Consider the following 15,296-nt stretch of genomic DNA (forward strand, 5'->3'; position numbering starts at 1 on the left):
GTTTCTCCTAAAGTGGGGGTAGTATCCAATTCATACTTCACTCGTTGCATGATGGACTGAATTGCTGAGTCTTGGACTATACGGTTCGTACTGAAAAGAGTCTGAAAGTGTTCAGACCATCGATTCAGAATGGAGGTTTTATCTGTCAGAAGCGTTTGCCCATCAGCGCTGAGTAGAGGGCTTTGTACCTGGTATGTAGGCCCGTATGCTGTTTTCAGGGCCTCATAGAATCCTCTGTGATCACCTGTATCTGCACATAATTGAGTTTTTACAGCTAGATCAATCCACCACTTGTTCTGGATGTCACGGAGTTTCTGTTGGAGTTTGCTGCATGCAAGACGAAAGGCTGTTTTTCTTACGTGACAGGATGGCAGTGCAAGGTGTGCTTGGTGGGCGGTTCTCTTCTTCCTCAACAAGTCCTGGATTTCTTGATTGTTTTCATCAAACCAGTCCTTGTTCTTCTTGAGGGAGAACCCTAAGGATTATTCAGAGGATTGCAGGATGCTGGTTTTAATATAGTGCCAAGTTGATTCAGGGGAGGAATCTGCAGAATCTGTGGAATGGTTTTCGAGCCTAGTTTGAAGGTTTGCCTGGAATTTCTCTCTTACTGTGGCTGATTGGAGATTGTTAACTTGGAGTCTTCTCCTTGGGATACTGCGCCTTTTGGGTTTGAATGTGAGATTGAAGTTGAGTTTACAGCTCACAAGCTGATGGTCTGTTTGGCATTCTGCACTGGGCATCAAGCAGGTATGGTGGACATCGCAGACATCTCTCCGTCGCACCAAGACATAACCGATGAGGTGCCAATGCTTAGATCTGGGGTGCATCCAGGTTGTCTTCAGACTATTTTTCTGCTGGAAGATAGTATTAGTGATGATGAGCTATTGCTCCGCACAGAATTCTAGCAGAAGTCGACCATTATCGTTGCAGTTTCCAACACCATGCTTGCCTAATATACCTTTCCATGCTTCAAAATTCTTACCTACTCTGGAGTTGAAATCACCAAGGATAATGATCTTATCATCTGCAGGCACCTTTTGGGTAAGGCGATGCAGGTCAGCGTAAAATTTATCTTTTTCGGCAGGGTCAGCTTGGAGAGTTGGGGCATATATACTAAAGAGGACGACGTGTTGGTTGTTGTGGAGTGGAAGGCGTAGGGAGATAATGCGGTCAGAATGACCTGTCGGCAGATTTTTGAGTTTGGGAAGAATAGAGTTTTTGATCATGAAGCCGACACCTGAGAGATGTTTTTCAGTTCTGGGCTTACCTGACCAAAAGAGTGTGTAACCGGCACTGTGTTCTCTAAGGCTGCCTTCCTCATGAAGGCGAACTTCACAGAGAGCAGCAATGTCGATGTTGAGACGAGCCAGTTCATGGGCAATTAGGGCAGAACGTCGCTCAGGACGTCCGCTATCCGCAGAATCAAGCATGGTTCTGATGTTCCAACATGCTAGAGTTAATTTAGGTACACCTTTGGAGGGAGGTGCATGCCTTTGTCTTTTGATCTTTGTGCGACCGCATTGGAAGAAGATGCCTGTTGATCTGCGGTTAACCAACCGGGTGAAAGTGGAGATGAGCTTTGTTTAGGCCACCTTTTCTAGGCCCCTCTCCGAGTGGAGCAAGCAGTGCTGTCCTTGAAAAGGCTGCTTGGTCGTTCAGGGTGCTGCCCCAAGAGACTGTCATCTCCGGTCAGTCTCAAATGACCAATATCCTGAACCGCCTGCATGCAGGGTTGGGTCTGCGGCTTCCAGTGAACCTTTCACCTGCCGTTTCGACCCTCACCCATTGCTACAGGACTTTTTGCATGTGGGTAAAGCCTTCGAGCCTGTGCAGTGGATTTTTTAGGTGAGATGCAGTATGCGCGGAACTGAACCCACCCCCTTTAATCCTGAGGTTCATCTGCCAGGGCTGAGCGAGCTTGGACGGTGGCAGCGAGGTCCTCAGGATGTAGGTTTGATTAGAGTGACCTTCTCTTAGATGGATGGCCTTATGGGGCTAAGCGAGCTCCATCTGCCCGGGTTTGGGATTAGAGTTGTCCTTCTCCTAGGATGACTGCCAGAAGGCTAACGAGCTCATCCTGCCCACAGATGTATTGTGTCTGACCCTGCTGTTTTGACCTGTCTGGCATGGGCGACCCTACTGAAGGCATGTACCATTGCCAGCATAGCTCGCAACCACACAGGGGCACACAGGCTACGTTCCTGTTAGAATGGTTTGGGCAAGTCTTACATTTTCTACTTATTATTATCACCTATTTATATACAATCATAAGGAGATACCCAGGAATAACCCTTTGTCCTGCCCACCCTTTCAGGACGTAACAGAGCAAAGCAAAGATACCCAGAACATGCCGAACCTGGGCAGTAGCTGCAGGTGAGCCAAAACCAAACAGACAAACAAACCAACCAACCGTTCTGGCCCCTGTACACATCCAAGGCTGGGGTGCCTTTCAAGGCCCCAGCTTGGCTGGGACCCCCATCACTCTAAAGGAACCCCACTGTCCACCCTGACCATATCCTTCCTCCACTGTGTTACCACGTATCTTCAGGTGCACTGCTCACCTGTGACACTTCATACAGGAGTGCCCTGCTCTCCCTCCTGCCAATCAGAGGACCCCCATGGCCCACTTGATACCTCTCCTCTCTCTTCCCCCACCCCCTGTATCCCCCCTCCCATTCCCTGTACCCCCCCTCCCCCAACCCCCCCCCAACCTGGAACGGCAAACCTCTGTGTGCTCCAAAGCTGCTCTCTCCTCCTCCACTGGTGAGAAGCAACTGCTGGCAAGGCTCCCCCACTCTCTCTCCCCTCTCCTGTCACGGCTGCGCCTGGGGCCTGAACTGTGCGCGCTCTGCGCGCACGGCGCCGGTGGGGGATTCCCGGGGGACTCCCAGCCAGCCCAGGACCCCACCACACACCATGTATTCATATAGATATTAAATTAAATATCTATATATAAAAGGAAAAGAGGCTGGCTGTTTGTTGTTGTGGAAGCAGTAAATTTGTCCTCTCCTAAACTATTATCATTCCAGTACAATCAAACCCAGAATATAGATAGATTAAGAGGGTATGAGAGCCAAAGTGATACTGGTGATCACCAAAGGATTGTGAACATTGAAAAGGTTAATCAGATTTTTCCAGTGGTATAAGTTACGTATATCTTCCATTTAAAATGTTTATCAAATGCTGATAAAGCTAACTGAATTCATTTCACTCAGACAAAGAAAATCTGACATCTTCCTCATTATGCCAATGTGTCCAGTTTGTTTTTAGAGCAGTGAGAAACCATTAGTTTATTAAAAGTTTCCACTCATCTCAAAGCTTTCCAATGAAAAGTCCACATTTTTCTTCCCCTGAAAGCTCCCGTACCCATCTTTCCAACTTAAAATGGCATATAAAATTCTTTGAGAAGTTTTACAATATCAGCAATCTGGGCTGTTACTTTTCTTTTTTTTCTTTTTTTTTTAATTTGGTAACCTCTGATAATGAAAATATTGTGCATTTTTCTTTACTCTGTATTGGAATGTTAAATAAGGCATGGGGTTCAATAATATAATCTCTGAGATCATGAGAAACCTTTTTCTAGAAAAAAAAAGGGGTTGATGCTTGACTACTGCTTGCTCTAACCACTGCAGCTTTGCTCTGTTAACCTCACATACTGATATTATTCCACTTAGGAAGTGCTAAAATCCAGGCTGTAGGTTAGGGGGTATTTCATATGCAGCTGAATGCAGTACCCTTTATCTCTGTAGTGCAGAGGCAGAATTTAACAGCTGTAGTCCTTTTGACTCTAAATTTATGGTGTCTACAGGGGACTTCAAATCAAAGCCTTTCTTTTAACTCTCGCAGCCTCACTGACTATATTTTCCCAAACATACTTCATCTTTAAGGAGTAATGGGAAGGTTGGACTTTCCAACTATATGTCTTCTTGAACGAATGAATGATAATTCTTTAATTTCTTACCTGATTGTTTTGTGCTAACTTTCCCATGGATAGGATTATGCGAAGAGGTGAGGAAGGTTTATTTTTACACATGAATCATAGGAACAATGAACTAGACTAATTTTTATTGAAAACAAGCCATAAATAACATTCTGTGTAAAATTTAAAGCCAAACTTCCACCAAGTCAAGTGGAAAACTTGTGTTCACACCAGCCTACTGGTCATAAAGCCAGGCAGCTGAGATCATCGGTTAAAGATTCTGCACAGGTTTATTAACATTCTCCAATGAAAATACGGTGACGTAAGAGATGAAAGCAATAGCTAATTAACTTCAGTGGATACAGTGGATTAAGAGAAATAAGAAATAAGGAAAACTAAGGAAAGATAAGCAAAATACAAACTCAAGACACTGAAAAGAAAGAAGAATTCATCAACTCTTGAAATGTGTCTTTCTGAACTCTAAAAGAAAGTTATAGTGTATAGTGTATAAAAAAATAACACCTATTCTAGGTTAATTCTGTTTTCAGATAAATATTGTCACTCTTCAACCCCTGCATGCACAGTATTAGTGTAGAGACAGTTAATTCTTTGGCTGACCACTGTAGCAATTCACAAACTACCTTTCAGGGCAATTCAAATTACAAAATGTCTTCTTTGTATTGGGACTGCTTCTGCTTCAGCTGTCAGGAACACTTTCCTGGCTTCAGAGGAATATGTATAGCATCACTCAAGACAGAGTCAGCCTTGGGGGTTGTAGAGAATCTGAGGTGGATTTTTTCACCATTGCTAAAGGATAGTTCCCTATAGCGCAATGAAGACCAGCGCTGCTCAGCTCTGACTGAGCAAGAACAGGGTGCATTTATTTGTATTTTGTAGATAGGTTCTTGGGATAAAGAGGAGAGACAAGAGTGTGTCAGAAACAAGGGGCATGTACATATGTACAGCAATTCCAGCTACTGTTATAAACTGACCAGCATCCCTGCTACAGGATGACATTCTGTAAGGTAGACATTTCTAGACTCCTGCTGAAGATCTTAGTCCTCTAAGAATAGCCCTTATCAGGGGCCTAAATGGGGCCTTTTTTTGTTGTACAAACCAGCTCATGTTGGTGAGAGGGAAAACAGACTTTAGGCTGTGCTTAACAGAGAATAAGGTGATAGAGAGCATGGCTTGGACACATTTTTACTTGCTTCAGAACTACTTGAGAATTATAACATTTATTTTTAAATGAAATTTTCTTCAGGGAAAAAAATTGACAACATTTCAGCATTTTGAAAACAACACTTGTTCAACATGCTTGTGCTATTAATCTACTAGCAAAGAGCAAGTAGGAAGTGGAGCTTAGCAGGATTGGGTCAGTCTTCCCCTTGCCCTTTGCAAACAGAGGCTGAACCTCTATGCTTCAAAGGTTACTACTGTTGTAAATATGGGCTACAGCGCTAAAGCAATCACTTCAGTCACCAACTCCAACAGTTGAACTCAAGGGAAAGCATTAAAAAATATGCTTATCATATCTACCATACCCTATCAGGCTCTGTTTTCAAAGGAAAATTCTCATCATTGTTGATGCCATTGGAAGGCTGAAACTGGAGGCATTCTTTTAGTCATTAACTTTTTTTGCCCCCGAAGTTAAACATTTAAATTAGTATTTCTGTATTCATGGCAGTGACAGGTGCTAAGCTTGAGAACAGTGGCTACTTTTGACAGCCAGCATGGGGACACAGTCTCAGAAATCATTCAATGACTAAGTGTCCTGGTGCAGAGTGAGCTAAAGAAGGGATTTACAGTTTAAACATTAAACATGTTGCTTACCTATTAAACAATTAGATTGTTCTAATCCTTTAGAGAGGGAGATGAGTCTGTCATCTCCAATTCTAGATTTCCAGCAAATGTGCCCAACAATGTAATTTCCCAGATCATCTGAAACACAACTAATGAAAGGAAAAACAGCACAAACCACTCTGGGCATCTCTTCTCAATTTTGTCTGTCTTATGAACAGAAGAAGGGCACTTTACTTTCAAGTAATAGCAAAAATTAACTTTGTGGATTATTAGTCTTCCTGGGTTATAAGTATCCCTTTGGAGTTAGACACATCACTTAGTCCTCCTGCAGCAGCTGATGGTAGGACCATCGGCTTTTTTGTTCTTGGGGATGATGTTTAATTCTGATGCTCTGTAATGCTGCTAAAACCTCTCTGCTATTTGATAGGAGGCACAAAAGGCTTTCCTGGCTGAAGCCGCTAGAGATGCTTACTCACGGTGAGCAAAGTGCCTGTGTACACACCTGCTGGCTGGGGACGGCCTTAGGAGAAGTCTTAGGGAGAGTGTTCACAAGGGTGCAATTACTCTAATACACAGATTAGCTCTGGCTTTGGGGAAGTGGTTGCCTATAATCCACAGAAGCAGCAATACATTACTCCCTCAGAGCTTCATGCTGGAATAACTTTGACTGGTGCTGTGTGGCAGCAGCTGCTGAGTGAGGCCTAAAAGAAAACCAGAAAAGCAGAGTTCAGCACTCTGAATTCAGTACTTCATTCATTGGGCTGCTTTTGAAGATTAAAGAAATAGCTATGCTTCTTCCCTCATGTTCCACATCTATAGCCAGGCAACTGCTGCATCTGTCACTCCTTGAATCCTGGAATATTAGGTAGCTGCCAGTACCTGTGCCCTTTCTCAACTCTTTCCAGCTAAAAAAACCAGTTTGTGCAGATAAAACAGTTAACATTGCAAGGGCCTTAAAATGGCTTACCAAAGTTCAGACATGCACAGCTAAATTGCTGCCATTAAAGTGCCCATATGAGGAAGGTATAATGCCTCTGGTGGATGTGGTTTATGGGGACAGTTGCTAAGCAGTCCTGGAAAAGGCTGTGGAAAAACACATCCTCAATGGGCTATTGATTCCAGAAAATAAATCACTCTATAGCTGAGATATTCATTCACTAATTAATGGATTTAGAGACAGAGTTATACAGTCAAGGCCCGGTGACACAGCCCTCATAAAGAGAGTCTAATCCCTAATGGAAGAGAATTTGAGAAATGTTTATTAACATAATAAATGTAGGTGAGTGACCAGCTCCCCTATCAAATCAAAAACTCTCAGTCAAGCATATTTGTATTTTATAGTCCTTAAATCTCCAATGAGACTACTTCTAAATAAGTAAAAAAACCCCTATGTCACCTCTTAGGTGTCTGTTTTCACTTAACTCTTTGAACATCCTAGTTGCATGTACAACAGGTAGAGGTTTTCCTTGTGGTACTTTGATTCCCATACAGCTGCAGATTTAAGACAAATCACCTCTTTACCTGATGTAGCCTGAAAACTTCTTCCCTTGTTCTAATGAAAACACTAGAATTTTTAACAAATTTACTTTAGTAACATCCTAATATATTTCAGCAAGGTGGTCTGTGTTTAAATCTCCTGGGCTATATTTTTTGGGAAAACTGGAGAAAGCCTTTGGCTGTTTTAGTTAAGTGACTAGGAAGAATGGTGAAATTTATACTTTTCTTCTGAACAAGGAACACAGATTTTACAATACTGCTATATGAACTGTGTCAGGGAAAATTTAAGAAGTATTCAAGAGTAAGCTTCTCTGCACAGTGTTAATTTGCATCAAAATAAAATATCAGGAATAAAATATAACTTTTTTTTTTTAATCTGTTGAAAATATCTGCCAAACTAGAATAGCAATGAAAATGATGGACAAATATTTATTAATATATTTACAAATTTCCCCTAACCCTTTTCATGTTTTTGATCATATTTACTAGAGAACACCTACTATATTGCTCACAGGAGATCTATTTATTGAAATAGTCACAGTAACATTTTCCAGAAATTCTTCCTTGATATCAAAGACAGGCCAGAAAATCAAGTATGAACATATTATGTCATTATTTTTAGGGAATCCCTAAAAAATGCAGCTAAATTTATGATAAAGTGATAATTCTCATTTGTTCAAATTACTTTTTTCTTTTCATTGTAGAAACAAATTTTTTTATAATAGCAATATAGATCTTTCCTACTGTAAAGATAAAGCTGGATTAATAATCACAGACAACATACAACCCTGTAACTCAGCATCATGCCTACAATGAGAAAGTCCCACTGCCTGCTACAGCAAAAGTAAATCTAAACTGTCATAACACCTGTATGAACCACCCGAGCTATTGCAAACCTGTGTGGTCTGACTGTCAATGCCTCTCCTTTGCAACCAGCACACTGTGGGTACCCTGAGCAGTCCCTTGCTCTGGCAGCAATTTCCAGTAGTAATCAATAAATGGATTAAAAGGTAAACAAACTGAATCATGTGAATTAGCATCTTGATGTATAAAATAGCACGCACTTTGTCACGTGAAATGCTGTTAGCACTGTGTCTGGTAAAACAGACAATGCCTGCGAGCAGAATTAAGGAGATGAAAGTACTGCGGCAGCAGATGGCACGGCACAGTGCGGGCAGGGAGGCAGCGGTGGGGGCATTGCGGGAAGGTCCTCTATGGATCAGTTGCCATCAGGCAAGTTCGGTGTACGTGCTTTCTGTTTGTGCTGTCATTGAAATGGTGCGGAGCGACCCGACAGAAAATTGTTCTGAAGTGGGAGCAGATGCATTGAATTGTCAGGGGCAGAGCCATGACGAGACACTGCGGCGCCAGGAACACACCTTCACGTCTCCTCTATAGCTCTCCCTGGCTGAGGGGACCCCCTCCCTCCCCTCCTCGGGCAGCATTGAAGCTCAGGAATATTTTTCTCCATGTCCCTGGTCATGGCTTCATGTGGAACTACTTTTTGTGCAGATACCTGCAGGGTTGGGCAGAGTTCAAGGGGCAGTGGAGGGCAGTGGAGGGGAGAGAGGCTGCTGCTGCTGTCTCATATGGCCTGGGTGAAGCAGAGATAATGGGAATATTGTACCCCATTCTCCTGTCTCAGGCAAATCTCTGAGATTTAAAGACCTTCCACTGGTGACGAAACCCCTCAGCATCTGTGGGACCAGCTGCACAGGTCTGGTGGCAGTGAAAAGCAGCATGTGCTGCAAACACCGAGAGAATCCTTTTAAGACCTTCAGCACCTTATACTGTGCTGAGCTTCACTGCATCTATTTCAACTAGCTCTGAAGTCAAATAGGGTTTGCTTCCCTGCTGTATTGTGCTATCCTGTAAAGGCAATTCCTACTCAAATAGTGGGTATTCTCATCTATACAATCCATCCATAAAATATGTTATTTTGATGTAACAATAGACAGTATCAACTCATAATTAATCTCAACTCTCATTTTCTTCACTCTTCCAGTGTTTTGGGGTCTGTGTCAATATATTATTTCCCTTTTTATTACTGGCATGTAAGTCACCAGCCTCAGGATTAGTGACATCTTTCCATCATTTTGTTTTTCTTTCCATTTGCCAACTTCTCATTTTCATAATATATAAAGAGACTTAGCCTAGTACCAAGACCCACAGCAGTGTCAGAGCTAGAAGGATTTCTGTTGCGTGTGGCCATTTATTTTTGGAGAGGAGATGAGCCAGAGGACAAATAATGGCAAATGTGTGGATGGTGCCCTGAGGAAGGGTCCATTTTCCCATGCCTGGGAGAAACCTTGTGACTGTAAGGGCATTACCTGGGTGCTGAAGCAACTCTCTGTCTCTGCCAGTATGCAGCAGCCATGCTCTGTCATCCCTCACTGCCTGTAATGAAAAGGGCAGTAATGAAGAACATTTTCTGTGAGAAGGAACCTTCCTCCACTTTTGTATGCCTAATCTTTTCTCCACCTAAAGTCTTCATTCCCCTCTTCTGGCAAAGGGAAACCCTCAGCCAATTTTTCACAATTTCCAAACACTGATCTGGTGGCTGCTGCACCTGCCAGAGCTGTTGGACAATGGTCCAGTTACCTGCCCTACGGTGTATTTTGGCTGTGACTGTTGAATGGGCGTAAGAATTCCAGCATAGGTCATAGAACCAACCAGGTTGGAAAAGACCTCTGAGATCATCAAGTCCAACCCTTCATCCAGCACTGCTGTGGTTACTAGACCATGGCACCAAGTGCCACATCCAGTCTCATCTTAAAAACCTCCAGGGACGGTGAATCCACCACTGGATTGTGAAGCGATGTTAGAGAAAAGGGTCAATGGGACAGTATATAAATAACAATACTTGTAACAGCTTCGGCCAGCTTGCTCTTGCCAATGCTTTTGCATTGACATTATTGAAGATTATTCTCAGTCCAGTGAGATAATGTAGATAACTAGAAGGGATCTGTAACACTGTTCCTAGGAGAAAGTGTATTGACACTTTCATAACTGTATTTTTCTTCACCTGCAGGAAAGGTCATAAAATGTGACATACATGTACAATTACAGATCTTATGATTTCCGACTGAATTAAATTTATGATTTTTAATCTGATTTACATATGAAATTTAATGCTATCTCCCTCACCTGAGGGTTAGACTTCTCTTCTTACGGATGGTCTGACAGGAACTAGGAGATCCAGAAAAGAAAGAGCATTTTCCTTTTGTATTCCTTTTCCATATAAATGAAATGTCCTCAGAACTGGCAATATTCATCTGATCCTCTTATTTCAGAGAATCTAATATAACAAATAGAAGAAGATATGAAGATATTACATGCAGCTAGAGGGTTAGATGGTGTATACACTGGTTTGATATTAGAACATGTTTTCTTTGCTGAATTGTAGATAAAGAACAATTGTTATTAATGTTATGTCATTAAAAGCAATAGGCTTAGTGCCCTCTTTTCAGGTTCTAGGGGTTAAGTAACAACTACAGGTATTCAGCTAATTGATTCTGAGCTTTACACCTTACAGAAACAGTAGCCACTGATAAATCAGGGGAAAAAAGGAGAACCCTTCCTGCTTTAGTTTTATTGGAATTCATGAAAGACATGCTTTGCTATAGAGGCATGCAGAACAGTGTGCTCTAAAGATTTTATGAGTTTGAGCTTTGGAATACTGTCTTACTCATAAGTGATGAAGTTATGAGTAAATCATGGGTGAGATTCCACTCTTTCAGGAAATACAGAAAGCTTGTCCTCAGCAGCATCTAATGGAATCAGATCCCAATGCCTTCAGGAACAGGATTTTGCCAATCATATGTTCAATATTTGCAACACACACACACAAAACTATTTGATCAGTCATATATTTATATATACATACATGAGAATATATGTATGAGAAATCACATATGTTTATACAGTGTGCAATTTTAACTCTCTGAATTAACAGAATGAAAATCTATTAATTAACAGTAACAGGATTGTACCTATCACATGCTCGATAGGTGGCAATAAATATTTAATATATCTATCATCATCATCATGGCTAGGCTTTGAGAACGAAGATTTGGGGAGGGCTCTACCCACGTTTGTTACAAGCACGCTGGTGGCTAAAAAGACCAATACGAGATAGACATGTCCAATTGCAAAAGGCACAGCAGAAAAACTCCTATCTATATAATTGTATTTATTAAATATATAATATACTATATAATTATAGATCATAAAATAAATATGTATTCTACAACATGCATATACATATACATGAACCTACATACATATATGTATACAGAGTGTGTTCTTTTAACTCCCCACATTAACAGAATGTTGCTCCTTATTAGTGGGAACAGAATGGTGTCTATAACATATTTGGTAGAAGCACCTATTCTGTATTTGGTAATGGCGACATAGATATATACATACATACACATATACATATGTAAAAATTACTTTCTTAAATATATATACATATAAACATTCATATGTATACATACACACACACATTTACACGTATGCATATAGATGTACATGCATACATATAGAGTCTCTAATCTAAATTGCTTTTAGATACATGTATGTAGAGACTATATTTATAGGCGTGTATATACCTATAGAGTGTGTTAACACTTTAGTTTATATACAAATATATATACATATACGTACTTGTATTTATATGACTGCATACACATCTCTCTTAGAGTAATCTACAGTTAAAGGAAGACCTTCCAGCTCTGCCTACACCTGCGCACCCCCGTTCATCCCAGCGGGTACTGGGGGGCAGGAGCTGGTACCCGGGTGCCTGAGCCCCGCTCACGCCGCAGCACCTGGCGGCGGCTGGAACCTGGGACCCGGAACGCGGGAGCGGCCCCCGCCCGGGCGCTCCCCGCGGCTGACAGCGGCCGGCCGGCCCCGGGGGCGGCGGGGGCGGCGGCCGGGCGGCTGCGGCGGGGCCAGCCCGCGGCTTGGCCCCGCGGGGGCGGCCCCGAGGGCGGCCGGGGGGGAGCGGGGCGCCGCGGGCGGCCGGCGGCGCCGGGCCGGGACTCGCCCAGTCACCGGGGAGGAGGCGGGGCCGGCGGGGCCGCGGCGGCGGCAGCGGCAGGTGCCCGCGGCGGCGGGGATGGTGGCGGCGGCCAGCGCGGGGCTGTAGGGCAGCGGGAGCGGGGACGCCATGGGCAGCCGCTGCCCCCCGCGCCCTGCCGCGCCCCTGCGGCCGGTGCCTGTGCCGGTGCTGGTGCCGGTGCTGGCGGCGCTGGCGGCCGGGGCGGCGGAGGCGCGGGCCACCTCGGAAGGGCAGCTGCCCGGCGCCGCGGCGATGGGCACCGGCACCCCTCCGAGCCCCAGCGGCACCGCTTTCGAGGAGACGCGGCTCCACGTCTTCACCCTGGACTACCCCCACGTGCAAATCCCCTTCGAGATCACCCTCTGGATCCTGCTGGCCTCCCTCGCCAAGATCGGTGAGCGGGGTCGTGGGGCGACCCCCCCCCCCCATCCCTGCCCGTAGCCGCCCGGGCCGCCCGCCCCCGGGGCCGCCGCGGACAGCGGGGCTGGTGCGGTCCGTGCCCGGCGGCGGGGGGCGCGGGCTCGGGGGCGGCCAGAGGGACACTGATGCTCCTCCGCGGAGCGGGATTCCCGGACGGGATTTGGCTGGCTGAAGTCAGGGTTCTCTCGGTTAGGAAAGGTGCAGAGGAGAAGAGATTACCTCCGGCCCTCTGCAGCGCCGGGTGAACCCCGGGCTATGAGGACCGTAAAACCCGGAGTTCATCCGGTGCGTGACTGACTTTTCCTTGATCGCCCTGCTGTCATTTGAGCACGGTCTACTTTTTCTTAAAATAACGCAGGGTGTAATGACAGTCTCAGAACAGAACAACGGATCGATGGAAAGGAAATATTAATGAGGGGAGAGTAAGCCTCCTCCTTACTCTTCTTTCCCACTGTTCATTTATGTCCTGAGAAAGACAAGAAAGACGGCACTGTATGAGTAAGAAAGGCCGCCTCTTCCCTCCTGTGGAAAACATTTGTATTGCATAGTTTTACTGAGTTTTATGCAGCTTATATATCGTGTTTTTAATTAGCTTTCTATGTCCCAAACAGAGTAATGAGTACAGCATATTAATCTAAGGAATGTCAGATAATGGTGTGCTAGACAGCTATTGAAGGTCCAGTAAGTCTCTACAAATTATGAACTTTGTATCTTCTTACCTAGAAAATAATGTAAGAAGTAAAGGTGTGGGAACAAAATAAATAAGTTTACCCACCCTACAGTTGTTTGATTCAGAACTCTGATTTTGCAGCAGAGATTTCCATAAGAAACTATGATCATGCTGATTCTGTTAAACCCCTTTATCAAAGTTAAAACTTTTAACTTTTGCTTGTGACATTTAAGAAGACTGTGTCAAATTCTGGTTAATGGTCAGCTAATTAGGATTCTGCAAAACCAAAAATTGGTACTCACCCCCTGACACAGCTAGCATTGTAGTTGGGGGCCTGAGCCTCTCCTCAAGCAACTTGCTATGGTATCGTTACTTCCTCAGAAATCCGGTGTGTTGCATCAATTAAGCATGCAGGTATTCTGATGCATGTATCTTAATGCATTAAAGATGCATGCTTAGTCTTGAGTTTGCTTTTAGGTGACTGCAGAATCAGGGCAGAGTTCAATATGATCCACTCAAGTGTATGATGAACTGTAATAACCAGAGAATAGGGAGTTTGGTTAAAAACTATCTCAACCTGTACAGAGTACTGTAAAATTGCTATGACTTCTGAGTTTAGATACAGCAAGAACTCTTGAATAAGCTAAAACTAGTGAAAAAGTTTCTGTTTTGTAAAGGATTACATGTGAAACATGTGAACACAATACAGACAGAATAATAGTCTGTAGTACATTTTGACTATCATGATATTTTGCTGGTGCATAGGCATCTAAAAAGTAAAAAAAAAATAAAATTTGCCTGACTGCTTTAATTTTCCAGTCTGATTTCAGTAAATAAGCAAGTAAACAGCAGAGGTGAAGAAAAATGCATATAATTTTTAAATCCCTTCAGTTAACACCAAACGAAAGCAAGTGTGGCTAATCTAGGGCATGCTGTTGTCAGTGTGCGTGCGCAGAGCAATGAGGGCCAGATCCAGGAGTGGCCCTAGGTGTGGCAGTGCTCAGCTTTGCCACACCTATCTGCAGGCGCCCTGACTCTGGGACTGGAATTAGGAACATCCAGTTCTTGCTCCTGGAGCTTTGTCTGTGCTTCCTTATCCAGTGAGTGCATCAGGTAAACCTTCCCAGGTCAGGCTCCCATCACTCCTAAGTCACAGTCCACATCAAATTTTCACTGACTGGTGCCTTCTCCTCTGTTGAAGGTAGAGCAGATGAGCAGTTCTTGAACCACCAAGACACAGAAATGTTGCTCTGCCATCCTACTTGGTTACTAGAATTGGGCCTTGTGTCTTGATTCAAAGGGATGGAGAGGGGTTTTCCACCTTGTAGCCCTGTAGCCCTGTGAGAAAGGAGGCTCTCTGGTGCATTCCTCTCCCCATAATTTCCTGCTGAACAGCACAGGCATCTTGCCTCTGTCATGCCAGGCAGCATGAAATCCACCTCGAGACTCCCGCACTGCCCAGGAAACCTCGGTGCCTAATCTGGCATCGCAAATTCCTTTCTGGGGCTAGGCACTGAATGCTTATGCTTGGCACTGCCGAGTAGCAAACCTTTATGAACAGAGCTCTCAGGTCTTTTCAGCTGTGAGGAGCTAAGAAGATAGGGTCACTTGAAATAGCAGCTCTCTCAGTGTTTGAAGGATCCCAAAGAAAACTGCAGCACCTCGTTATGAGTCTTTAGCAAATATGTTTCCACAGAAGCACAGTTTCACCAGAGCTGAAATGTTCCAGCATTTGCTAATTTTTATAGGGGATTTACCTGAGAGGTTTCTCCGACCCTGGCTGTGATCATGACACTGTAGGCTTGGTTTAGAGGGAGCAAGAAAAGACAGTATAAGAAAGGAAAACCTGAAGTTGTCAAGCAGAACTTGAACATTTTTACAAGGTACATTTTCATAAAGACATTAGAAACATGGTGCTTTTT

The 15,296-nt window shown here is 43.9% G+C and overlaps 1 protein-coding gene and 1 long non-coding RNA gene across 2 annotated transcripts in view; one reads left to right on the top strand and one right to left on the bottom strand.

The window, feature by feature from the left end:
- Nucleotides 1–4,048: 4,048 nt before the first annotated feature.
- Nucleotides 4,049–12,131, bottom strand: LOC135410062 (uncharacterized). The gene is made up of 4 exons (XR_010428502.1): nucleotides 11,888–12,131; nucleotides 10,367–10,517; nucleotides 9,550–9,616; nucleotides 4,049–6,423 (listed from the first exon to the last, which is right to left on the bottom strand). It is a non-coding gene; the product is annotated as an uncharacterized LOC135410062 (long non-coding RNA).
- Nucleotides 12,132–12,288: 157 nt separating this feature from the next.
- SLC9A2 (solute carrier family 9 member A2) overlaps nucleotides 12,289–15,296 on the top strand; it is a 33,071-nt gene continuing 30,063 nt past the window's right edge. The window contains exon 1 of the mRNA XM_064646354.1: nucleotides 12,289–12,678. Coding sequence (XP_064502424.1) covers nucleotides 12,393–12,678 — 286 coding nt within the window. The 5' untranslated portion in view covers nucleotides 12,289–12,392. The remainder of the gene's footprint in view (nucleotides 12,679–15,296) is intronic.

The sequence above is a fragment of the Pseudopipra pipra genome, chromosome 2, assembly GCF_036250125.1.
Source record: "Pseudopipra pipra isolate bDixPip1 chromosome 2, bDixPip1.hap1, whole genome shotgun sequence".
NCBI classification, from domain to species: domain Eukaryota; kingdom Metazoa; phylum Chordata; class Aves; order Passeriformes; family Pipridae; genus Pseudopipra; species Pseudopipra pipra.